The following is a 27385-nucleotide window of genomic DNA, read 5'->3' as shown; positions in this document are numbered from 1 at the left end:
GAATCAGGCTCTGGAGTCAAGCAAACACATATCGTCAGAATCTAGGCTCCAGCATGTACTGTGTGTGTAAGCTTGGGCAACGTTAACTCAATTTTCTCATCTGTAAAACAGGTTTAAAAATAAATCTTTCATAAGAGTGTTGTGAGGTTTAAATAAGATAATGTGTTACACACATATACTAAGCTCTTATTCACGGACAGCTGTTACCAATATTATTGAAGTAGAGGTTCTTTCTAAATGAGTAATATTTTTCCCAGAGTCTTATTTGGATGTTATACAATCTATTTCTGCTTATTTGCTAGAGTGAGGAATGTACCTTTAGTGATACAAGGCTAACAAAAATACCAACAATAACTAAAAATTTCCTTCTATTTGCACAGTTCTCTGCAATTTCATAATTTTAACTTTCAGGAAAGTAAGTGCTATTTCGTCCATTCACTTTATTAATTAAACACAAGGATCCACTGGGTTCACTGGTGGCTGGCTCCAGGTCACATACTAAATGACCGAGCTGCGATTCAAGGTTAGACTTGTCTTTGACTCAAGCTTCAGTATTTTTACTATAGCTGTTACTTTCAACAATGATTTAGTTTCTCTGAAACACCAACATTTAGAACTAAAATTTCTTATGAAAAAACCAGAAAGGAACAGACTTATTTTTTATAACACTTTTCTGGCAAAAGATAATCTAAAAATTTACCAGTAACATATATCATCACTAGACATCCCAAGAAATTTTATTGAGAATTCTTTGCATTAAGTATCAAAACTGCAAATTGGAACATGACAGAACATGACTGTCACCACAGACTGCAGGGCAAGTCTTGAGAGTGGGAAGGGGGTCAGGGATGAGTCACCATTCAGAAGGAGGCTGGGAAGGCTGCTGAGAATTAATCTCTAAACAATGAAATACGTACCTACAAGTTTAAAAAAGATAAAAAGATTTTTGGACAGAGAACAAAATGGACGTTGGGTTCACTGGCCTATTTATTAGTACTTCTCTCTGTCAGTACCCAAGTCCAACTACAGTGAGTGCCAAGGCATGTCAGCTTTCAATACTGGATTCTTTGGCTCTTTGAATAGCATTCGAAAACAGCCCATCAACACTTTATAAGCAGTTTACAGTATTTCATGGGATCATCTGTTAATAAGATGCATGCGTGGCATCTTGAATTTGTTTTTGCAGTCAACTCCTCCATCTGCTATATTGAGGTATCCTTTCTGGGAGACTTCTGATCGATCGGTTAGTTAGATTTCGAATAGTTAGATTTCAAAGCCATTGTCTATTACTCTTTAAGGATATTTGACTGTGATCTACACTATTTATGTATGTGAAATACATATATGAGTGTGGAAGGAACCCATTTGACTTTGTAGGGGACGGTCAGCACCCTTGTTTCAGTGTTTCTGGAGACCCTGGTAGCACACTAACTTGCATCAATTTGCATATCAAATTATTCAGTCTCACTCTTCAAATAAGTAGAGTTAAAACAATTTAAACTATACTACCTATAGCAACTGTATTTAAATTCAAATTCAACACTAGGAAATTCAGATAGGAATACCTACTTTGTTTTAAAATTACTGATGTGAAGTAAAATTCTACCTCCCCATATTTATTCAACAAATATTTATTAAGCTTTTTCTATGTTTCAAGCACTGGGCTAGGAACCGAGGGTTATGACAGTAAAGAAATTTAAAGAAGACAGACATTGATCAGAGAATTACTTCAATATAAAATTGCAGTTATGAAGGGAAGTTGCTTGGTATTATGACAGCACATAATCATAACACATTTGGGGGAAAAAATCATTCTGGCTACAGTATGAAGAAATGATAGGAAACGGCTTGCAAGTGGAGACGGGGCAGGCTGCAAGCAGGCTACTGGTGCTCCAGGAGTTAAGGGGGCGTTGGGTGGGGCCCCATGGTGGTGGTGGAGGGTACGGAGAGCACACTGGTCTGTAAGGACAAACTGGCTTAGGAAACTCCTGAGCCTGGTATCAGGCTCACCCTCCTTAGGCAACCCAGACTAAGGCTACAGCCTGCGTGAGGGACTAGCTAGTACCAGCACACACCAAGTCAGTTCCCTTCATAGGACCGTTCCACGTTGTTTGTTCCCTTCTCCTCCTCCTGTTTTGCCTACTAAAACGTTCATGTACTATTAGCGACAGTTACGTGGATAACTACGAAACGATAACTCACTCACACTGAAAGCCTTGTAGGAAGTATGTTTTAAGAGTTTTCTTATGGTTTCATCTATGTTATTGCAGCTACCACGACTTTGTTCATTTTTATTGCTGAGTAGCATTCCCTTATATGAATACGTCACAGCTTATTCCTCTGTGGAAGGGCATCTGGGCTGTTTCCAGCTTTTGGCGGTTACAAATAAAGCTACGCTGAACACTGTTACATAAAGCTTTTCCTGGATTCATAGTCTCATTTCTCCAGGATAAAATTATTAGGAGTGGAATTACTGGTTTACAGGGTAGATAAATGTTTAACTTTTTTAGAGAAACTGCCAAATTTTCCACAGTTGTGGCATTTCATACATGTATGAGAGTTCTAGTTGCCCTATAACTATGCCAACGTTTGGTGCTGTCGTCGACAATTTTGTTTCAGCCATTCTAGTGGGAGGGCAGCGTGTCCTGATGAGGTTCAACTTGCATTTGCGCTTCTTTGGTGACCAGTAATTTTGAGCACTTCTGCATATTCTTCTTGGCCATTTGCATATATATACTTTTATGTGTTTCTTATTGAGCTGTACAATTTCTTTATATAGTTTACATAAAAATCATTTGTCAGATATGTGTGTGTGTGTGTGTGTGTGTGTGTGTGTGTGTTGCAAATACGTTTTCCCTGGCTGTGGCTTATCTATGCATTTTTTCATGATGTCCTCTGATTACGCGATGTTTTAACTTTTTTTTTTTTTTGAGATGTTTTAACTTTTAATGAAGTTTGTAAATTTTTTTCTTCTATGATTTGTGTCTTTTTCAATATGTTCTTCTTGGAGCTTTATAAATTTAACTTTTAACCTGAAGTCATGAACCATCTAAATCGTGTGAGGGTGGTGCGTGTGTTTGGCGGGGGGCAATCAAAGCTAACCTCACCTACACATATATCTAATTGTTACAGCATTACTTATTGAAGAGACAATTCTTCACCCACTGAATTGCTCTGAAGCCCTTGAAAGCAATTAAGCGTGAGTCCATTTGTGGATATTCATTGACCTGTGATCTATCCTTTCATAGTACTGCAGTGTGTTGATTACTGTGGTTTTATAAATCTGGAAGTCAGTATAGTATTCCAAATTTGTTCTTCATTATCAAGGTTGTTTTGGCTATTCCAGGTCCTCTGAAGTTCCACATATTTTAGAACCATCTTGTCATTTTGCACCAAAAAAAAAAAAAAAAAAAGCGAGAGAGAGAGAAGCCTGCATGGGTCTTGATTAGAATTGTACTGAATTTACAGATAATTTCAGAGAGCATTGATATCTTTATGAATATTGAGTCTTCCAATTAAAAAACATGGGGTATTCTCCATTTAGTTTGGTCTTCACTACTTTCTATAAGCAACTTTATTTATTTATTTATTTATTTTTGGCTGTGTTGGGTCTTCGTTGCTGCGCGCGGGCTTTCTCTAGCTGTGGCAAGCTGGGGCTACTCTTCGTTGCGGTGCGCGGGCTTCTCATTGCGGTGGCTTCTCTTGTTGTGGAGCACGGGCTCTAGGCATGTGGGTTTCAGTAGTTGTGGCTTGCAGGCTGTAGAGTGCAGGCTCAGTAGTTGTGGCTTGCGGGCTGTAGAGTGCAGGCTCAGTAGTTGTGGCGCACGGGCTTAGTTGCTCCGCAGCATGTGGGATCTTCCCGGACTGGGGCTCGAACCCGTGTCCCCTGCATTGGCAGGCAGATTCTTAACCACTGCGCCACCAGGGAAGCCTGCAACGTTTTATTAATAGTTGTCAGTATAGAGGTCTTGAACATTTTGGTTAAAATTATCCTTGGGCTTCCCTGGTGGCACAGTGGTTGAGAATCTGCCTGCCAATGCAGGGCACACGGGTTCGAGCCCTGGTCTGGGAAGATCCCACGTGCCGTGGAGCAACTAGGCCCGTGAGCCACAATTACTGAGCCTGCGCGTCTGGAGCCTGTGCTCCGCAACAAGAGAGGCCGCAATAGTGAGAGGCCCGTGCACCGCAATGAAGAGTGGCCCCCACTTGCCGCAACTGGAGAAAGCCCTCGCACAGAAACGAAGACCCAACACAGCCATAAAAAAAAAAAAAAAAAAAAAAGTTAAAATTATCCTTAAGAAACCTCATGCACCACTGGTGGGAATTTAAAATGGTAGAACTACTTCGAAAAACAGTTTTGGCAGTTTCTTAAAAAGTTAAACATACAATTAATATTTGACTGAGCCATTCCACTCCTAAATATCTATCTAAGGGAAGCTAAAACACAAGTCCACGTGAAAATCTGCACATAAATGTTCAAAGCAGCACTATTCACAATAGCCAAGCAGTGAAAAAAAGCCAGTATCCATCACTTAGTTAATGTATAAACAGAACGTGGTAGACCCATAAATGGAAAACCATTCGGTAATAAAAAGGAATGAAATACTGATAAAAGCTATAATGTGGATGAACCTCAAAAACATAATGCTAAGTGAAAATACCTGATGTAAAAGATCATATATTTTGATTACATTTATATTTCTTTTTCCTTTGGTTGCTCTCAATCTTTTCTCTTTGTTTTATAGCAACTGGTATATGTTATACCTTGGTGTGTTTTTATTCATATTTATCCTGCTTAGGGTTCTCTGCACTTCGTGGATCTGTGTAGTGGTGTTTTACGTTAATTTTAGAAATGTTCGTCATTATTTCTTCAAGTACTTCTTCTATCCTACACTTTCTCTCTTCTCATTCTGCAATTCCTATAACATGTTAAACTGTTTTACCTCATCTTGCAGATCTCACATGCAATGCTCCTTTTACTCTTCATCTTTTTTTTTCTCTTTGCATGTTTGGATACTTTTTATTAATTTGTCTTCGAGTTCTCTTACTATTTCCTCTATGGTGTACAATCTGTTAATAAGCCCACTGAAATAATTATTCATCTCTGACATTGTAATTTTTCAATTCTAACATTTCCACTTGGCTCTTTTTTAAGAGTTCTCTTGGCTAGATTCTTATTTGTTCACTCATGCTGTCCACCTTTCGCACAATATCCTTTAGCATACTGAACGTACCAATTTTAAGACCCTGTCTGACAATTCTAATAGCTGCGCTGTTTCTCTTGACTAACTATTTTTTCTCTTGACTCTGGGTTATATTTTCTTATTGCATAATTTTTATTCATAATTGAATGCTGGATATTTATGAAAGAAGAGAGAGAGAGAGAGAGAGCGAGTTAGATAAATAAGATTTACATCTGTAAAGGACATCTCTCTTCTTCTGTCTGGCTGTTGGTTGCCTATTAATTTTCTATTTCTGCTGTCACAGATGACCACAAACGTAGCAACTTAAGCAGCACACACTTTATAATGCTATTGTTCTATAGGACAGAAGTTGCACACAGGTCTTCCTGGGTTAAATCAAGGTATTGGTGGGCCCACATTCCCTTCTGGAGGCTCTAAGGGAGAATCTGTTTTCTTACCCATCTTGGCTTCTGAAGGCGGCCCACATTCTTCGGCTTATGGCCCTCATCCTTCATCTTCAAAGTCAGCAACACTGCATCTTTCTGTACCTTTCTTCCATAGCCACCTCTTCCTCTGACACTTCTGCCTTCCTCCCACCTTCATTTTTAAAGACCCTTGTGATTACAATGGGCCCGCTCAAAAAAGAACCTGAAGGTTCTTAACTTAATCATACCTGAAAGTCCCTTCTGCCATGTAAGAGAACATATCCACAGGTTTGGAAGATTAGGCTATGGATATTTTTGAGAGCCATTATTCTGCCTACCAAAGTTGCTACAGGCCAAGATATCAGCATGTACAGGCCACAGTCTTCTCCTGTAACTTCACAGTTTTAAGTTTGCAAGCTCCTTTAATCATACTGGGATTAATTTTAGATGGGAAAAAGTTATTACAACACATTCCTGAAATGCTAAAACATTTTCTTCCAAATTGTTCAAAAATACCTTACTCCAAAGGGAAATCTCAAGTTTTCTGTTAGGAGAAGTTGAAATTACAAATTCAAATGGAGGAAAATTATAACTTCAAGCATTTCAGAATACACGAGACACACTCCCATCTGAGGGCTTTTGCACAGACCACTGCTCCCACAGATATACCCTTAGGCAAACTCTTTTACCTCCTTCAAGTCTTAAATCATCTTCTCAGAAGGCTGACAACGACTGCCACATTTAAACATGACCACCACTAGAGCTTAAGCTCTACAGGGGCACATTCTTTATCCCTTTTTGTTCACTGGTACTTATCAAGCACCTAGGATGGTTGCTGGCACACAGTAGGTACTCAATAGTTTGCTGAATGAATGAATGGAAGACATGCCAATGATTTATTGGGGAAACAAATATTTACTTAGCAATTATCTGCTAGGCACTCTGAAAAGTGCTTTATATATAATATCTCATTTACATAGTACTTACTAGTCAAGAAGAGTAGTTCTCAACCTTGGTTGCTCATAAAAATTAACTGTAGAGTTTAAAAATTTTCAGATAGCTGTGCTATCCAAAGACTCAGATTAAAAACAATAAATAGGAGATTGGCTTGGGCACCTACTTTTTTTTTTTTTTTTTTAACGCTGTATAAGTGACTCTTCCATACAGCCCAAGTTGAAGGAGGGCTACCTGCATTTTCACATTAGACATTCAATGGTATCAGACTTCTTTTTAGAACAGATGCAGGATTCTTGAATGTTATCAATTTAAGTGAAAAACACAGACAGGTCACTTCTCTGATTGGCACTATACTAGGTACTGGGGATAAAAGGATAAATACAAGAGGGTTTCTGCCACTGAGGGCCTCTCTGTATAAAAAGGAGAGAGATTCTCAAGTCCAGCAGGTACTAGTGGCCAACAGAGGCAAGCATACAGTATTGTGGAAACAAAGAAGACTGGCTGAGTACTTAGTAAACATGGGAGGGGATGTGAGGGGCAGAGAGAACATCAAGGAAGCTTGTGGGATGAGGTAACTACCAAGTCAAGGAACCTTTGCTCTGCTGCAAGCAATCTGGCAAGCACTAAAATGTAAAGAAAAGCAAATTATCCTGTTTGCACCATTGTGGAAAAGTCTAAAAAACACTGCGTGTAATTTTTATAGACATGTGCCTAATAACTGCAATGTCTTTAAAAGGTGTAAACGAAGAAAATGATTGAAGGAGCCAGGAAGAATCTAACGAGATTAAACTTACTCTCATATTTATGCCTTGAGATCTACTTTGTGTGTAACTGAGCAAATTATAAATGAGTCATGACTGAACAATTCAATATAAGGTTAGATTGTATGAGTGGGTGACTTGACATGAGGTTAGAGAAAGATCAGGGCCGGATCAACACAGGCCCTGCTACTGTAATGGCTTCTAATAGAAGGGAGAGTCCTGTTATTAATCCTTAGATCTGCACTATTTAAAAGTGAACTGCTAGCACTCACCATCTGTTATACTTGGTAGGATTACAAACTGCAAAGGCTGAGCACCAACCACCCTCCCCTTCAGAAATCCCTTTGTTTTTCAATTTGCCATATACGCTTTCCATCCCTCTGTAATCACATTTTCCTTGACCATAAATGTCAAATAATCCAAGGGGCAATCACTGTCCTGGAGAACCACAAATAGACACCCCCCCCCCCGCCCGGAGTTGTATAACACGTGGAATGTAACACACTATCTTTCCAAAATTCAAAAATTCTACATCTAAGACACTTATAGCCCCAAGGCTTTTAGATAAAATATTATAGAATTTTAATGATAGCTAATGATAGCATATACAAAGTGCCAGGTGCTTTCCACCTATTGACTGTTAACTCATTTAACATGACAACAACCTAAGAGGTGGTTACTATTATCATCATCCCCACTTTACAGATGAGCAACCTGAAGCACAGGCAGAGTAACTTGACCGCAGCTGCACTGTTAGCAAGTGGCAGAGCTGTGATGCGAACCCAGGCCTTCCCGCCCTTCACTCTCCTTTAACCGAGTCTGGATTCAGCTTTAAGTGAGGTGCTGTTTTATCTACATTACTTTGGCCAAGCTGATATGCATAGGTTGTTTTTTTCCCCCCATATCTAAAGTGCCATATTACTTTCCCTGAACTTTGCCAGAAACTGCTTATTCTTTTTAAAGAGGTCTTAAATATATTTACCTGTCAAACACTCGTTATATACTAAGTTCAGGCACTTATTGTGCAAATATTGGGTCAAAGGTTACAAACACTTTCAAGGGTCTTGATGGACACTTGTAAATTACTTTCCAAAAGAGCACATCCCTTCATGATGTCAAATAAAAGGGAAAAACACCATCCACATCACGTGCGAATTATTTCTGCTTCTAGAGTTGTGAGTCCAGTAAATGAGGTTTGATTAGATTCTGAGAAATTCAAGCACACTGACGTTCTCTACTATAAATCATTCTTCACAAGTAACTTCAAGCTTTGACCTCAAGTCTGTGCTTCCAAACATCTTAGAACTCCAAACAATCTAAATTAAATGAAGCCTTCGATAAGTTTTTACTTCACAAATGGGGAATCAAAATGGCACGTATAATTTTATGCAGGTTGTTTCGTTGTTGAGATTTTATTGACTGGAGTCTTTCTCAGGAAAAGACTGTACAAGTTGCTAGATGGGATAACTAAACTGATAAGAACAGGTTACACAGAGAGGCAGTACAGCAGAGGGCTTAGACTGCCCGCGTTCAATGCCAGCCCCCAGCATTTACTCTCCAGTAACCTTAGGGAAATTCCATAATCTTTGTGCCTCAATTTCCTCATCTATAAAATGGGAATGATAATAATAGTAACCTACTTATAAGGCTGTAAAATGCTTAGAACAGCGTGCGGCACCCACTACGTTATCTTTGCAAGTTTACTGAACTTCTACTATGTACATTACATCTGCTATCTCATTTAATCACAATATCACAAGTCAAATATTCTTGCCGTCACTTGAAGACTCGAAGAAGTAACCTGGCCAAAATAATACAGGTAAGGAAGCGACGCAGCTGGGATTCAAATCCAGGTTTGTGTGGTTTCACAGCCCACAAGTCTTTTTAACTAAATCATGTGACTAACTGTAAGAGTCAAGAATTATACAAAAGTTCTATCATTTTCTTTCACTAAAAAGAGGGCAGAATTCGTCAGGAAAATTATTCTAAAACTAATAAAAATGCGTTTCAAGAATGTATGAAACATGGGGAAAGAAAACACGGGAGATTCACCAAGTAGATCCTTATCTAACAGAACTTAAAATTCTATAGTGAAGATTTTAAACTGGTGGTGTGATAACCAACAAACCCACTTTTTAGAAAGCCTGTCACACAATCTACAATTTGGTGAGGAGCCTCGTTTCCGGGAATGCTCACTCTACTCCCGCAGCATCTGTCACCGCCATGAGTGGGTGATCATAAGCACCACTGTTGTCTTCTTGATGCTATTAAGCAGATGGCAGTGCTACACCCAAACGATGTAGTACATCTCCCCGGTGGACGCTGTTTTCACATACTCCCATTATTCCACACTCCTCAGTGATCAATCTCATGTATTCTCAAGAACATGAAAGAGTGAACTGACAGTGGCAATTGATTTACTGCCATTAGCACGCCTTTGCCCCGCTGCTGTTTCATCCACTTGTGGAGATCATGTCTGAAGATTCCACGTGGCCACTTCAGGCGTTCTGGTATTCTCTGTATTTGTAGGGACTTCCCCCCCACCCCCATCTTAGTTGCTTTCAGGTTAAGCAAAAGAACTTGATCTTAAAGAGAACTGGATATGAGGCCTGACTGCTACTTATTAGCAATGTGACTTTGGTCAAGCTCAAACTCTCTGAGCATTAGTTTCCTTATTTGTAAAACTAAAAACTGATAATCTTACAGATGTTTTTGGGAATCAAATAAAATGATAGGCATGAGAGCATTTAATATAGTAACTAACACTTGATAAGCACTCAATAGATATCTCATTCCTTCAAAATTTGTTAATGAATCTTGAAAAAAAAAAAGTGCTGAAGGCAGTGTTTGCCCAACTTCAGCCCTTCATGGACCACTTTCGGGACTTTTCCCATCCATGTCCACCACTCATCCTGTTAGTGACTTCATATTACTCTCTATATTGATTTTATTTTAACTTAAACTTACTGTGATTTATTTATAGCAATACTATTCATAAAATCATGTGCTTGATATGGTAATTACACTTTTCCAGTAACTTTAAAATCTAACTGTTAAAACTGTAAAAAAAAGTCTGCCATGTACCACCTGAAATCATGTTGTGAAACATCAGTGATAGGTGTACGACTCTTTGAGAAGCACGACAACAGTAGAAAGAAAATGGACTGAGATGAGTAAGGTCACTAAGTGTGTAACTCAGACCACTTACTAAACCTCTCTCTGTGTCTCAGTTTTCTCAAGAAAAAAATGGGGATGAGAATATCCACCTTTTAAAGTTAAAATTAAGACCAGAGGGGATAATACATGCTCGTGTGCACGCGTGCTCAAACATACACACAGAGACATGTGCACAAACACACACTTATCTTGATACAACCAATGCTGCAGTAGATGTGGTCAATGCATAGTAATTATTATTAACAGCAATACTTATACATGTTAAAACTTTGGCCCTTGGGCTTTTCCCTCCCTTTTCCCTTTTAGGTTGTAGCTTCATTTTCACTATAGCCATCTCTCCTTGTTTTTTCTTACCATATGGCCCTTGACTGAGAATTTAGATATTTACAGTTTTACAGTATAATCTGGGTTGGTGTCTCTGTTATTTGGTCAATGTCTATATAATACTGTGTTAGAAGTATCTGTCTGTCAATAGCTATACGGCTTAGTTTGTGCTAAGAGACTTCTTCAGTACTTGTGCTGCAAGTAGCCAAAAACTCAGGCTAGGTAAAAGTATATTTCACAAAAATTTTGCAAGGCATGGTTAATCCAGGCCAAACCATTACTGCTTTTAAAAATCCAGAACAGCCAACCCTGATACAACACAGCAATATCTTCCAAAAGACAGTTTTACTGATGTTTAAATGTTACATCCTAAACTAAACAACAGGTCATCATTTGCAAAGTGAAAATTCCAAACTATATTCAGACCTCTACAAGTCAGCTTTTGAGAAGACATTACTGCACATACAATGCTAAAGCTGCCAATAGAAGCAACAGCAAACTAGACAGCTGGGCATATAGCAACACTAATTTTTGTCTCATTGCCTTCCTTGGAATTGGCATCTGAAAACACACCAAGAGTATTCGTAGCTTCTGACAGCTTCCATTACTCTGCCTATTTGGATAAAGGGGCTGAGGTGTTGTTTTGTCACAAAAACAAGTCAATCATTTTATATTTAAAATTTTTTCTTAGGTGGATAATGGTTTTTAGAGTCAGACAAAAACCTAAGCTTCAGTACTCTTCAGCAGCGTACTCTTGGGAAAGTTGCTAAACATCATATCTTCAACTTCTGTACATGGAAAAGCTTAGCACGTAGGACCACTGTGAAAACTGGAGATAATGTATAGAAAGGACGCAGATGGCTGAGTGCTAGACTTAACAGGCTCTCCAAAACTAGCAGCTATTATTTCTAATTCCCTTTTCCAGTATTTCTAAGTGTTTTCAGGAAAATCACAGAGATTCTGGAGGATGAAAGGAAATAGGTACTCGAAAGTACCGTCAAGCCACCAAGTGCTATGGGAAATGAGCAGGTCAACATTAAACCCGCCAGAAAATAAACTTTTTATTACAGAGTCATCCACTTATGCTCAGGGGGTTATTAGTACTTTTTGGAAACCCTTTTTGTTCTACCTTCTTTATGATCGATCATCAGGGGAATCAAATATCTCCTTGGAGAATTTACAATTATTCGGAAACACAGATTAAAATATTGTGAAATTTGAATAAAAGTTGTACATAAGGTACAAAAACATAGTGAAATGATTATTACAGTCAAGATAATTAACAGACTTTCTCACAGTTACCATTTTCTCGTGTGATGAGAGCACCTGAAATTTACTCTTAGCAAATTTCCAGAACTCAATACTGTATTATTAAGTATAGTCATCATGCTATACAATTGCAACTGTTATTAGGATTATAAATAAGATATCAAATGAGAACTAATTCCACTTAGTTTAGAATGAAATAGATACATTTACAAAGGGTTTCCAGGAGTCAGACTATGATTTCTGTGAAGGCTCTAGTCATGTCAGGGCAGGTGCAGGTCCCTGAGGGCTGAGGCCATTCATCACCTGCTCTTTTTTAATTCACCACAGCTACTCCAGAGCGGTGTGTCCATAGGAATTAATCAATAACTATTTCTGAGCCAATGTATATTAGAATAACTCCAGTATTGTAAAGAATAGTTCACATTTCTCTTCACAGTAATAGATGACAGCTTGTTACTCATTAAATGTGTGAAGTTAGATAAACAATGCTTTGTTTTACATTTTGTTTTACGCTATGGAGGCCATCACAAACATCGATGGGGAAACGTAGCTGAACTATGCTGAATTTTCTATTTTCTATGTAGGGACTCTCACTTGTACTCTAATTTTCCTTTGGGGTATTTGAAAATTAGGAGAAAAAATTCCTAATTTGTAAAACCTCTGGAGAGAAACTTTTTTCTACAACAAAACAGTGTTGTAAAATGATTACGCTGCGTGAAGTGTAGAAGTCATAGCTGAGAGAGGCCTTTCATACACAGGTGACGACTCTGGTGGCAGCCGTGGCCCCCATCTCGGTCTATCCTGTTTCCAAGTGCCCACCCTTGGAAAGGCTATGGCTGCTCACCCGCTCACGCCAGTGTATGGCTGACATCCATACGGAGCATCCACAGGGTGCCCTCTCTCCCTTCTCATTCTCCCTGGTCCTTGCAGATTTACCAGCACCAGCTTCTCGCGGTCATCCCGGTGCAAAATGGGATGCAGAAGAAATTCAGAGCTGTGGGCGAGGGCGGGCACTGGGGCTCCCTCAGTGCTACGCTAACCACCTGGTGGAATGCGGAACTACGCCGGGGAAGGTCTCATTTAGTCCCTCACAGAGAAGACGCTGGGCAGCCTGCCTACCTCCACGCGGTTCACTAGGGCTGTGGGCTTTCCTGTCTCGTTCAACCTTCAGGTCGATCCTCCAAAGAAAAAACCAAGTTACACATTTTACAAATGGAGGCTTAGAGAGGTGAAATAACTTGCCCACAGTCACATAACCAGAAAGCGTTGAAGTGGGACCTAAACCCAGCTCCGTCAGACTCTTACACCGTGGCCTGGGTCTGCAGACGTTTCTGATAACACATCTGCATCAGAAAGAAATGGTTTTTGAGCTTGTAACTGAAACTATTTATGGGTAACATGTGTGCTATAGTAGTAGTAACGTGCGGTGCCCTGACCCTGAGACACAGCTCCTCTGCGCTGGTGCCAGAGACACCGCCGTCTTTTAACTCTGCGCTGTCCAAGAGAAATCTGTAACTTAGAGTTTTCTAGTAGTCACGTTTAAACAAAAAGTAAAAAGAAACAAGTGATGTTGATGTTGATCGTGTCTTTATTTTGCATCCTTTATTTACTCCACACCGCCTTTGGAATCGGGTATGTGCCTGACACCCCCAACACATCCCCCTTTGGACTAGACACCTTTCAAGCGTTCAACAGGCACGTGTGCTGGAGGCTGCCAGGGTGGGCAGCGCGGTCCTAATAACTTCTGCTCTGTGATCTTTCCACTACGTCTTGACGTGTCAAAGAACATTTTCAGAACAGCTTGTAATCTAAAAGGAGACCAAGTAAAGAATTCTGCAGTAATGCTGAACTATATAACTACAGCACAGACTGTACTTTCAAATTCTGAATTGAGAGAATTATTGAAGTTTGAAATAAATTTTATAGAACCTGGAGTGTAAAAACCAAGAAATTTTAGACCCCAGAATATCAAGTGTTACATGGTATTATCTGTTAGTGGATACTAGGTTGTTTGCTCCTTGAAAGTAGTGGCCGTGAATGTTCTTGGCTGAAAGGATCTTGTGTAAAATTGGAAAAACTAAGTTCTTAATTTCATTCGTCTTAGCCCGCAACATTAATATGCAGGATAAATGAAATTCTTAGGTTTGATTAAGGCATTCCACAGTCTGATAAGGCAACAGTTCCAGTTCAGATGAAAGCATGATTCCTAAGGGATTTAAACGCATCACAAAATATCAGATTTTTGAATACTGTATACGGAAAATATTAATTGGAACCAGTTTCAGTAACTGAAATCAAAACCATGACAAAAGGAGAGTTGAAAGGCAATGGAAGTACACACGAGGATGCTTGGGGCCAATGTGGATCTACCACTGCTCAGCCTCGTGAGTTTGGATAAGCGATTTAACCTCTCTGAACCTGTATGCAAGGGAATGACATGTTTAGACTTGAATTTTGCAATAGTTCAGGGCATGCTGAGAGGGGAAAGAGAATCTATGTGAAGCCCATGGTATAGTACACCAAGCACACAGCCAACATTCACTACTGAAGATGATAGTGATGGTATTTCCTGGTCAACACCCACTACTCAATCCTGGGGATGATTTCAAAATCTGCTCTCCTAACTGGTTTATACTAGATTTCTAATTATGAGATGCATGGTGTTGTACTTAAACCAATGTTATAATATTGCATGTTATGGGCTGGACTGTGTTTCCCCCCAAATCATATGTTGAAGCCCTGACCCCCAGTACCTTATAATGTGTATTTGGAGACAATCAATCATCTTTAAAGAGGTGATTAAGTTAAAATGGGGCCTTTTGTGGGCCCTAGTCCAATCTGACTGCTGTCATTACAAGGAAGGAAATTTGGACACAAAGAGAAAGCAGGGATGCACGCGCACAGAGGACACAGTGAGAAGGCGGCCAGCTGCAAGTCAAGGAGAGGGGCCTCAGAAGAAACCAGATCTGCCAACGCCTTGATCTTGGACCTCCAGCCTCTGTAACCTTGAGAAAACAAATTTCTGTTGCTTTAAATACAGTCTGTGGTATTTTGTTACGGTAACTCTAGCAAACTAATACAGCACCTGGAACCATTTCTTCACGCTGCTCCATAATATAGCTGCTTCATTGTGATTTACAGTAGACGGTGAAGAGGAAGACAGACAGACAGACAGACCGAGGTGCTCAGTCGGGCCCCTTCGCTTGTAAGTTGCATGATCTTAGGCAAGTTACCTAATTTTTGTAAACCAGTTTTTCTTCTTTAAAAGGACTGATGCTTATTTCACAGGTTATGAGGATTAAATGAATATTAAGAATAACCGACCAACAGCGACTTCTGCACTTGCCAACGTGTGGAATTCTCACACAATTCTCTGTAACTCCTTCAGGTAGCACTGAAAAGATCACTTCCGGGCAGGTGGGCTGGCTGTCATGAAAGGTGTTTCTTTTACGTGAGTCTTCCTGACATTTAAAGGGCTTATAATTCGGAACGTGCCAGCCTCCTAATGGGTCTCTGCCTCCAGGCTCGCCATCTGCCAATCTGGCCTCTCTACTGCCTTCTAATTCATTTCTCCGAATCCAGGTGTGAACACACCACTCCCTTGCCTGTACCTCGTCGCTGGCTCCCCGCTGCTGCCCACGGTCCGGAGCCTGCACCCTGAGACTGCGGAGGATGCGGTCACTCCCTCTCCTGCCTCATCTGTCCCGTGCGCCACGCCCTCCAGCTCAGGCAGCACTTCTTGTGTCAGGCTCTGTGCCTTGCTCTGGCTTTGGGAAATGTCCTTGCCTGTTTGTACCCTGGTGACCCCTACTTCCCCTTCACTTTCTCAGTGAAACGTCCCCAGTGTTCCCAACCAGACTTGAGCACTGCCTTCTTATGGAAATACTGTGCTTTTCCTCAGACTCTCATGTGATTACCATATTACATTGCTTTTAAATATTTGTATTTCATTCTAGCCTGTGAACTTCCCAAGGAGAGGGTCTCTGTCTCAATAATCTTTGTAATCCAACATCGAGCACAGTGCCTACGTTTAATACACGTAGTGGACATTTAATAAATGTTGGCTGAATGAATAAATGACCAAAGGAACGAATGCTTGTGATCAATCATATTAATATGTTATCACAGCTTAAAGTGGGAAGACTACAAGCTTTCAAAGTCTGGTTCACATTCTGGGTTAGTTATTTACTTCTCTGAGCCTCAGTTTCATCATCTGTAAAACAGGCACATTAACTCCTGCTGTTGCCGTTCAGATTAAATGAGACGTGTGAGTCTTTAAAGGATTGCACTCCATGTGTGATTTCCGGCTAATTACTTAATCTTATGCTCTGTGCTCCTTCCCTTCATCTGTATAACGGGAACAGCCCCACATACTTCGTGACATTGCCGGGACACCTATACAAGGTGAGACACGTAAAGTCCTGTCTAGCGCCCACTGTGTGCCAGTCACCCCCGGGCGTGCCAAAACCCGCAAGGATGCAAACACCATGCACAAGGCTTCCCGTAAAGAAGACCAGTTGGGAGTCAAAGTTTAAAGGCTACTTAATTGTTATAAATTATATAAGTAAAAAATCTGGCATGAACAAAAAGAGAAAAAATTATATCCCTGTCAACCTCAGTACCAGGGTGCCTGTCTGTTCAAAGCTTGCCTGGCCCCGTATGAGTTCAAAAGTGAATTTATGCTTCATCGAGATAACCATGTAGTCCATATTTATTTATGCTTCATAAAGCCAGTATTTTGCTTTGCGTATGTCTGTCTTTGTCTACCACTTAGAATTTTAAACATAAAGCAAGAGGTTCCTAGGCATTTAGGAAAACATTCTGAACAGAACATGGATTTCATATATCAATGGACATCAAGGTCTACTATCAGAAGACGTAACTATGAAGCTGTGTTTCCCTCTAATAACACTCATTTCTAAGTCAACTTCTTTAGAAAATGAATTAGAACTCACTCATTTTTCACAAATAGGAATTTGAAGTTGTTAGAAAACAGGAGCACTGCTGCTAAGAAACAGAAATGATCTATGAACACTGAAAAAAACTTTTGTCACTTCCATCCCCAGGCACTGACTTGAAGAGCCACAGACTTGGTAGACACTGTTCTTCCTTAGAATATACTGAATGCTTAAGTTAAATTTTTAGAGCAAATAAAATTTCAAATTTTATTTTCCAAGGCTCATTGCTTTAGTGCTGCAGTAAAGTTGAGAGCAATACATGCTATTCGGTAGGACAGACAGTGCTTCTCCAATGAAAACAAACAAAAACAAAGCAGGCCGAGTCAAATCACCGTCACTGGCCAATCATCATCCTGCTCCCAGAGTACAGCAAATGTGGAAGGGCACAAGTGTCTGCTATGGGGTCTGGTCATAAAGATTGACTCTTACCTTTGGGCTGGGGCGCTATAGCTGTTATCATAGGAATCATAACTCTGTTCATCATAAGCAGTGCCATATCCATCATCATAGTCCTAAAATATAACAGGAGAAGTACAAAAAAGTTCAGAGAAATTTCTGGAAAGGAAGACGCATTCTGCTTTTAGTGAATTAATTCAGCTACCATTTAACTATATATCTAATTATAATGTAAGGAAAAATATAAAAGTGACATCAGTGAAAATGATAGAGTAAGAACCTCCAAAAATTCTCCTGAAAAAGCAAAGAGAAACTGGCAAAAATTGTTAGAATCAACATTTTTAGATCCCTGGAAATTAACCAAAGGCTTGCAGAGATCTAGGGAGCATTTATTTTTAAAAAATTGGCTGCACCTTGGAATGAAGGGTGAGCTTGGCCCTATTCCCACCCCTCACCCCCAGCTCTGCAGGAGCCGCAATCCAGCAAGGAGGAAACCAGCAGGCTGGAGGTCACTGGAGGGGGCAGGGCAGGGTGGAGGCTTTCAAAACCCCATTCCCAGAGGATTGCCTTTATTTGACCTGACTGGGTGCACAAAGCCTTTTCCCTCAGGGTATTTGAAGAAAATAATTAGAGGCAATTGTTTATGAGTTTAGCTGCTTGAAGTGGTGGAGAAGAACTGGCGCAAATAACAGGCTAACCAAAAAGCTTACAAGGAAAAGTGGGGGAATGAGATGTCCATAGGAGCTCTGCAAAGTTCTGACGTATTTCTGGAATCTCAAAGACTACAGTGTCATGTACTTGCCCAGGACAGACCTGATAAGGCCCTGAGCTCTCTCCTCTGGCTGACCTTGAGGTTCAGTATAAGAAGGAAAGTCAAGGCTAAGCCAGAGTTAGTTGTAAACTGATTGGCTCAGTGTTGAAGACAAGCTCCAACAGGTACCCACAGCCTCTTGGTAAAGACTACAGACTTAATTTCCAAGCATTTGACAAAATCTCTGTCCAATCATTAGCTGACCGCTAAGGTAAGAGATAAAAGACACTTCTGTGGCAACGCATGATAAATATCGACTTTACAATATTAGTTTGGAAAAGTAACTAAACCAAGAAAAAAAAAAATCCTAGGGAGGAAGGAGAATTTGATTTTCACACGGACACACTATATTAAATGTCCAGTTTTAAACAAACAAAAACCACTATGCAACATGCAGAGAAAAAACAAAAGTATAGTCTATACACGAGAAAAAAAAAAGTAGTCAATAGAAACTATCCCCGATGAAGCTGAGACACCGAACTTACTGGACAAAGACTTTATTTATTTTTATTTTTTATTGGGGTATAGTTGTTTTACAATGTTGTGTTAGTTTCTACTGTACAGTGAAGTGGAGTTCCCTGTGCTAATACGGCAGGTTCTTATTAGTTATCTATTTTATACATATTAGTGTATATAGGTCGATCCCAATCTCCCAATTCATCCCACTAGACAAAGACTTTAAATCAGTTACTTGAAATATATTCAAGGAACTAAATGATAGCCTGTATCTAAAAAGCTAAAGAAGGGTATTAGAACAATGCCTCACCAAAATAGAGAATATTAATATAGATATAAGAAATACAGAAAAGAATCCAAAGAAATTCTTGAGGTGCAAAGTATAACAACTCAAATGAAAAATTCACTAGCCAGGTTGAACAGCAGAAACACAGGTGTAACTCTTTGTGACCTTAGTTATTAGTTTCTTAGATATGCTAACAAAAGCACAAACAACCAAAAAAAATATATAAATAAAACGGACTCCAGCAAAATTAAAAACTTCTGTGTCAAAGGACATTAGCAAGAAAGTGAAAAGACAATCTACAGTATGGGAGAAAATATTTGCAAATCACATATCTGATAATGGTCTAGTGTCCAGAATATATGAAGAACTCTCATAACTCAACAATAAAAAGACAACCCAAAAAGAGCTAAAGCCATTCTCCTAGTTCTATGAGGACATTTTGCAGATGTGATAACAAGTACACTATGGTTATTTTAAAGGTATTTTGAAACTGAAAAAGGTCCAGAGAAATGATCATTCTGTAAGATCAAATTAGATATGTTGCTTAATGACATTTATATCTATGAAAGTGTGAAGCCTACCCTACAACTGATTTCTAAGTTTCTGGGGATAATCAATTACATAGTGACTTTGGACTTACTGGTATTTACTTAATATTTAAAAGAGCCAGGAAATAATCTAAGTATTTTGGAACATCAGTATTATCAATGGTAATCAATTTAATGATCACCACCAGAGCTTTTGAAGTGGAGAAATGTGGTCAAGGGGTAAGAGAAAAGATGTGGAGTCAGATGGGCTTCTGTGTTTTACTGTCACTGATCTCAGTCAAGTTCATCCACTTCCTCAGAATCTGTTTCTTTACCTGTAAAATGTGAATCCTTAATAAGTATCCTGAAAGGATGAGAAATTACATATACATATGTATGTATTCCAGCAAAATGCCAGATATGTATTAAGAACTTTATAAAGAATAGCTTATATTATTAACTATCATAGTAAAGCATTACCCTTGCAGACCTCTCTCCTGGATTTCTAAAATGATAAGACTCACAGGTGATGAACATCAGGAGCCACTACATACAACGGTAGGAGCCAAACGCCTCATTTTAAAGTGATGACCTTAGTTACTCTCTTTTAAGAAGCATCTACTAAATAGTATACCTCAATTTATTTGATTTAGAAAAGCAAAAGTATCTGAATAGCAAGGTATATTGTAATGTGCTCCATTTTGTAAGACAACTATTAAGCTGAAGGGATGATACTATCTTTGCAGGGGTAAGGCTTATACAATTTGTATGTGATCACCTTAAATTTTTAAAAATGTTTTCTCATAAAGGAGGAACTGAATATTTGCTGAAGAGCTATGTGTTCAGAACTTTGAACATGGATAGAATCTAAAAGGAATACTCATTAAATAGGGGCAGAGGAAGAATAAAAGTCAAGAATATCCTTAGAACATATTGGTAAACCATGGTGTCCCTTGCAGTAGCTGAAGGCAGGTTGCTAATATAGCTGTGATCTTCCAATGACCAACGCAAGAAGGAGAAAGCTCTCAGGTAAGATTCAAACAAACAAAAATATTTGAGATGATTTTAGTTATAAGTAGCAAACTGCAGATATTACAATTCTGGTGAATTAACAAATTAAAAGCAGCTAGCATCTCAACAAAAAGAAAGTAATCTTACCGCATTAAAAAAAAAACCCAAAAAACCAAAAACCAAAAAAAATCCTTTACTTAGCCCCTACCCTGTGGCTGGCACTCCTGCTAGACACCATGGCGGGAAAGGGGTGTCCTGTCTAGTGAGTACGCTGGCGGGATGGAGATGACAGGCGACTGAAGAGAACTATCAGGCAACGTGTCATATGCTGTGGCGAAGGTAAGCACCCAGGGTGGCACTGGGAAAGGGAAAGGGGAAGAAAATTTCCCAGAAGTGTTGAAAGCAGAGAAAAGCAAAAGGAGCTGGGAAAATTTATTAAAAATTCGGTGGAATGAACAGCAGGTGCAAAACAATGGAGGTACAGACACAAGAACCCTTCTCACCCAGGGTTCAGGTGAGCACACTGTGGAATGCAAACGAAAGGGGAGAGCAATGAGCCGGAGACACCCATATAGCAGACCACGCGTGGCCAAGTTACCGAGTGTGGATTTAGATTCCGCACTTCAGGACTCTCTCTGGAAACTGTGTGGGCATGGAGCCGGGAAGGTCAGTCTGGAGGGCGGGACTTGCAACTCGGTCATTGCCTTGAGCATGTGGTCTGGCAAAATGCAGAGCCCACGGCTGCTTCAGTAATTTGTTAGTAGCTTAAAAAGAATATGGCTTCACCCATGCAGAATTCTCTTTCTATGCTTATTTAAAAGAATCAAGATTCTTTAAACTCCAGTAAATAACTGGAATTTTCTTAAGTAACTGAAATGTAAAGTAGTAGACTATTTAAAACCTACACTTATGTCATTCATTGCTTGTTCAATTATTCTGTCAGATATTACAATGCTAGTTTATTTGAATTTTCAAATTGTTTAGGTCACTGAATTATTGACTTTCATATTTTACAGTGAAGATTTTAAAAGATTAAAAATGCAATTTTCACAATATTTCTTTCATGACGATGATTTCACAGTTGGATTTGGCCTTGGGGGTGCAGCCTCTTCCATCACAACTATTGTTTGTTCAATGGACAGGATGTGAAAAATATAGGACAGCATAAAGCAGATTGTGACAGACAAAAGAAGAAAAAGGAGGAGTGTGACTGCAGATGAGTGTGTATGTTTCTGGGAGGGAGTGGAGGGGATTCTTGTTGATTACCTGCATTTTATTGCAAGGAGGAGATGAGGTCATTGGCTAAGAACAGTTGGGGAGGTCAGCCAGCAAAGGGTCAACAAACGGTTACAACGAGGAGGAAGGATGAGGGTGACGGGCTGCCTGAGGGCTTTTGTCTGAGGGCTGGGGGACCTGAGGTACAGCAGCCCTCTCTCTCTGTCTCTCTTCTCCTAATGCTCTTATCTTCCAGTGTTCCCAACAACTGGCTGCTTTTCTTTAAATAATTTGACATTATGAAATTCCTCTTCAGATTCTTCTGAGGCTAGTTAGAAATTTTAAAGAAGAGTGAATGCATTCTTAGTCACAAGTTAACATATAATCGAGTGGAATCATCCATCTAGTGTAGCGGGGATGCTGCTGAGCTATCAATAGTTCCATCACAGAGAAGCTTAGAATCCACTCTTAAAAAGCGCCAGGACCTGGGATGGGGACTCAGGACTCCACTGTCGGCAGAGCTCAGATGTGCTGAACGATTTCTTTTTACACTTGACATCTTTGCGTAGCTTCTCGTATTTCCATTTTCTCCTAGAGAACACTCTCCTTCACGACATGTCACAAAGTCTCTGTGTCGGCCCCCTGTTCTGCAGTGAGTCCAGTGCTTCACGTGCAAGTCCCTTCCAGTTCACACGCTGTTCCCTGCGAGTCTCTGCACCTGCCTTCTCTGCCTAGTCAATTTTTCACGATGAAGCTCCAATGAACCTCCTGCTCTGTTTCTCCCACAAACGCAGAGTCCACCACACCTGTTATGCCAACAATGGACCAACACATGCCGCTGTTACTGTACAGAAACGACTGACTGGCTCTGGCCTCACCTACTGTTTGTTATGAACACGGACTGTGTGGTACTGATTCTTTTGCACAGAGTAACGGCAGGGCTGGAACATAACGAGGACCGCTCAGTAAATGCTCGTTAGACTGCTGGACTGAACGCTCCTGAGGAAAGCACGCCAAATCCCTCCTGCACCGAGTCCTCTCAGCTGCCCCGAGTTTGCCTCAGCCTGTCTACACATCTCTGGAGCCATTCCTCAGACGACCCAGAGTGAGGACACTGGGCAGGATAAACTCCTTTATTCTAAGCAACTTAACTGAATTTCCTCTGCAAGAAGCTTAACAGAGCTCCTTTATGTTGTTAAAATGCACTGCAAAGATCCCCCTTCTTTGCACTTTAAAAACAGGGTCCTGTACCTGTGAGTGAGGCAGTACTGCAGGCACGCCTCTCTAACCAAGTGCTGGGAAACCATCAGTCTGCACGAACCTCTGAAGGACTCCTGTCCTAGACAGAATCCATGCCTCCACTTTCCCATCTCACCACCATGCCACCTGCCAGTCAATCTTTCTTTATCTCCTATTTCTCTCCCATATCTTTCCTCTACATTCCCAACGTGACTGCATTAGAATCACTCAGAAGCTGCCTAGTACTTCCTTATCTAATCCTTTCTCCAGAATCATCTGCTAAAATGCAAACCTAAGCTTGTTGCTTCCTTGCTTACAAATCTCCACTCCTCTCGCCTGGTTCCTACGAGAGAGAGAGTGCACTGATAAGCTTCATCAGCGTGTTAAGGGCCCTGAGGAAGCCTGTCCGTTTCATGCTGTAATTTCTCCGCACATGCTGTTCCCTCTTTAGGTCTTTCGCTGGGAGACTCCAGGCTGAATTATCACTCCCTTCTCTGTGCTTCCCTGATAACTGGTAACTTGCACGAACACAGTGCCCACAATTATTTCTCTGCCTCCTTTCTCTCCCCCTGGTCTACAAGGTCCTTAAAAGGAAGGAACAGACCTTGTTCTTCTGTATTCTCAATGTCGGGAACACAGTAATGAATAAAGAAAGGAACTAATTAAAGACCAAGTGGCAGGAAACATAGCAATAGCTTCTCTAAGATGAATGCGAACTGAGGAGATGTGCTAGAGTAAGATGCAACATTTACTCAAATAGTGTAAATTTTGATAAGGAGACCTCACCTGAATTCTTTTTTCAAACATTACCTATCAATCTTACAGTCCCTGCCCTCAGGAAAAAAATTTCCCGTTAAAACTCTGTATTCGGGACTTCCCTGGTGGTGCAGTGGGTAAGACCCACGCTCCCAATGCAGGGAACCTGGGTTCGATCCCTGGTCCAGGAACTAGAGCCCACATGCGTGTCTCAACTAAGACCTGGCACATCCAAATAAATAAATATTAAAAAAAAAAAACCCTCTGTATTCTATTCCTGAAAGTCAGAACATTATTAAAAAGAGTGAACAAAGATGGACAAGAAATAAATGTATATTAATAAACATTCTTGAATCATTAAAGAGACTTATTCATCAAGATCCACTTCTGAGTTTTTGTCTTCGATAAGGAAGATGTCTAAATGGAACTGACGGGGTGACCTGGACACTTGACAGGTGTCAGGGGGTCACATTATGGCGAGACACGCCCTAACACAGGGAGAGATCCTTCATGTGCCATTCGCGACCTGAAAACTCCACCGACATATGGCCCAAAACCAAAGAAATCTTGCTCTGAAGAGAAAAGATTTTCTAGGATAAAGGAAACGGCGTGACCTATTTAATTCTATTTCTGTCACAAGTAAAATCAAGCATAAAATTTAAGCTGGGAAAAACCATTTTAAACAGAGAATTTACAAAAGTGATTTGAAAATAATGTTTAGGTTTTGAGTCCTTTTAAAAGGACAGTTATGCTGACCACACACCACCTCACCAGGGTGAAACCTGGTCATTTCAAAATGTAAAAAGTTTTCACATAAAATACAGTGTTAAAAGATTATTTAAGTCTATTCTTACCATGATTCTTTTGAGTTTATAAAACATACACATTAGCTAAAAATAGTCTTTTGAGAAATTCATTCTTGCTGGGGTTCTGAATAATAGTAATATCCTCGTTGAGTATCAGCAATGACCGTGAACATATCACATAACCAAGTTATTTTATAATTAAGGACAAAATCACAACATTAATAACAATGCTAAATAAGAATCTGTCTCCCATAATCACTTAAATAAGACATCATTAATTCAACAATCAAATTGCATCCCCACGTGTTGATCTATGGCTGTGAGGAGTATATTATGCGGCTTCTAGACTCGTACAACTTCTTCATCTCAGTCTTTGGAGTCTGGTGCCCACGTTCAAATTCCAGCTCTGCCTCTTAACTGGCTATGTGGCCTCGGGGAAATCACCTACCCTCCTTCCACCTCAATTTTATAATCATAATCCACATCCTGGCTGTTTCCAATGGTTGTGGGAGGATTAACCAAAAAAAGTATCTATGAAAGCTGTTTGGCACACTTCTTGCCCAATAAAGCTAGTTCCATTTTATTGAAGACCTGTTCCCTTTAACACTCTCAAGCTATTCGGCCAGAGAAACATCACAGCTATCCAGGTATTTTTCTTTTGTTGAATGTGATAAATTCTTAAAATGTTGTCTAAACTGTGATGTCTACATTTTCATTCTGCAAATACTAGTATTAACGACTACTGTGGTTTTTAGATAAAGGAATGGCTGACCAACAGTAGTTGTAATTCTATCCACATCTGAACACAGCTTTTAAAAACACATCTACATCAATTATTCATAGAAAGTCTTCTCTTCTCTCAGTTTGCATCTGAGATAGAACCAGATTTATTTAGATTTGACAAGAAATACAATATAATACAATACAGAAAATAAAATAACAAAGAGGTTAACCCAGAAATCCCACAAAGGGAAGGGAAAACTTGTAAATAGAAAATTAAAGAAAGTAAGATTAAACCAGAAATTCCACAAAGATGAGAAAAAGGGGGATAACTAAATTTTATTAAGCCCACAATACGTAACTCATGCTAAGGATTTTTGTATCGGTTTTGCCATTTTCCCCAGGAAGCAGGCATTTGTTGAATGCCTACTGTTCCAAGCCCTTGGGGATATCGTGTTGAACAAACAAAACAAAACAAACACCTTTGTCCTCATGGGGCTTACATTCCAGTGGGGAAGCAGACAAACATCAACCCTCACATACACAGTGTACAGCACAGTGAGGGTGTGGAGGAGCTGGAGATCTCGGACAGGTGCCAGAGTCCTCACAGAAAGGACCGCGTACAAATGGGAGCAAACGGAGAAGCTAGCTATGCTGGTGTCTCAGGCAGAAGGAACAGCAGACACAGAGGCCTGAGCGGGGAGGTCACAGCGGGTGAGCCGGGGGAGAAGTGCAGGCGCTACATCACGCCTTTGGGGCTTGAAGGGAATGAGGTGCCGCTGGAGGCTTTTGTGCCTCATGCGACCTTCTGTGTCGTCCAGGTTTCTGTCTTTCTGTTTCATTGGTTTAACCTCCAGTACACTATTTCTTCCCTTATCTGTGTCTCATCTGCAACCAAAACCATTCCGTTATTTTTTTTTATTTTTCAGTTCTAAAATGGCTGTTTTCTATATTTGCCAGTTGCCTGCTTAAATCATCAACTTTATCTTTTAATTCCATGATTATAAAGAGCATAGTTATTTTAAAGTTTGTGTCTGCTACATGAATCTATCGTGGTCTGCTTTTTACTGTTTCCTCATCTTGTATGCCTATAATTTTTGATTAATTGCAATTACATATGAAAAATTAAGAGAAATAATTTAAGGCCTACACTGTTCTATTCCTCTAGAGAGATTGTATCTGCTCTTGGTGGAGGACAGAAGAATTAGCAACCTGCACCCCACACAGGACTGAGATGATAAGCCTTCCTCTGGGAGTAGAGCTTTTCTGGGCTCTGATCCAAAGCCTAGGGGATTAATCAGCCCCCTAAACCCAAACTTGGGGAGCCTTAAACTCCAACTATTTTGTTTTATCCTTCCCAAATTCTGGATTTCTTTTAAGGCTCAATTCAGCTTCTCAGCTACCTCTTCAGGAATTGGTAGAAGCATTCACAGCCTTTCTCAACCAGCGTTCCACCAGAGAGTGAAGCCCGGTGACCTAAGGTGTCCACTGTGTATAAAGTGAGTTCACTTCTCTCCCGTGCATCTAGAACAGCAGTCATTTGTACCACCCCTGGGAAGCTAAGGAAATAATTATGCACATCATTTTCTATGTTCTGTGGGTTCTGGAACCCCAGTTGAGAAAGGCTGCCCCAAGGGAAAATCAGCCAGAAATGCTAAAAGGGTCTGACAGCTGATTCCTATCAATACCCAACATATCTGATTATGGCCTATATCCTCCACTGGAAATGTCGTCTCCCTGAGAACAGGGGCCTCGCCTACTATGGGCTCACTCAGCCTTCCATGTGCTCCTGGAGGAGTGGCCAGGGGAGAGGCAGCAAGTGCTTCCAGTCGCGGGACGAAGGGGAAGGGGCTCCTGGCCCAGCCGGATGCACACCTGGTTCACGGTGCAGAGGCTTCTCCACAATGAAAACATCAACTACCAGAGCTTCATAATGTTAGTATTAAGGTTTCTCCTTGCTCAGCTTTTAGACTCACCCAGAAACCTTCAGATTCTCATCTGGTTTAACAGCAGAGGGACCAGATGTGCTGAAGGTTTGTTCGGCTTGAACAAATCTGCTTGAAAGAAGACGTGCTGTTCTGTTATAAACAAGAGTATCTGGTCTGTCT

General features: G+C 40.2%; 1 protein-coding gene across 4 annotated transcripts in view; it reads right to left on the bottom strand.

Moving 5' to 3' along the window:
• The window catches only part of KHDRBS3 (KH RNA binding domain containing, signal transduction associated 3), a 165469-nt gene that overhangs the window by 19328 nt on the left and 118756 nt on the right, over positions 1-27385 (bottom strand). For all 4 annotated transcript variants that reach the window (XM_061171428.1, XM_061171426.1, XM_061171427.1 and 1 more), the window contains one exon: positions 17484-17566. In XM_061171428.1, the coding sequence (XP_061027411.1) occupies positions 17484-17566 (83 nt within the window). The remainder of the gene's footprint in view (positions 1-17483; positions 17567-27385) is intronic.

Source organism: Eubalaena glacialis, chromosome 17, assembly GCF_028564815.1.
Source record: "Eubalaena glacialis isolate mEubGla1 chromosome 17, mEubGla1.1.hap2.+ XY, whole genome shotgun sequence".
Classification (NCBI taxonomy): domain Eukaryota; kingdom Metazoa; phylum Chordata; class Mammalia; order Artiodactyla; family Balaenidae; genus Eubalaena; species Eubalaena glacialis.
Note: the sequence above shows the minus strand (reverse complement) of the source record. Positions and strands in the feature narration are given on the sequence as shown.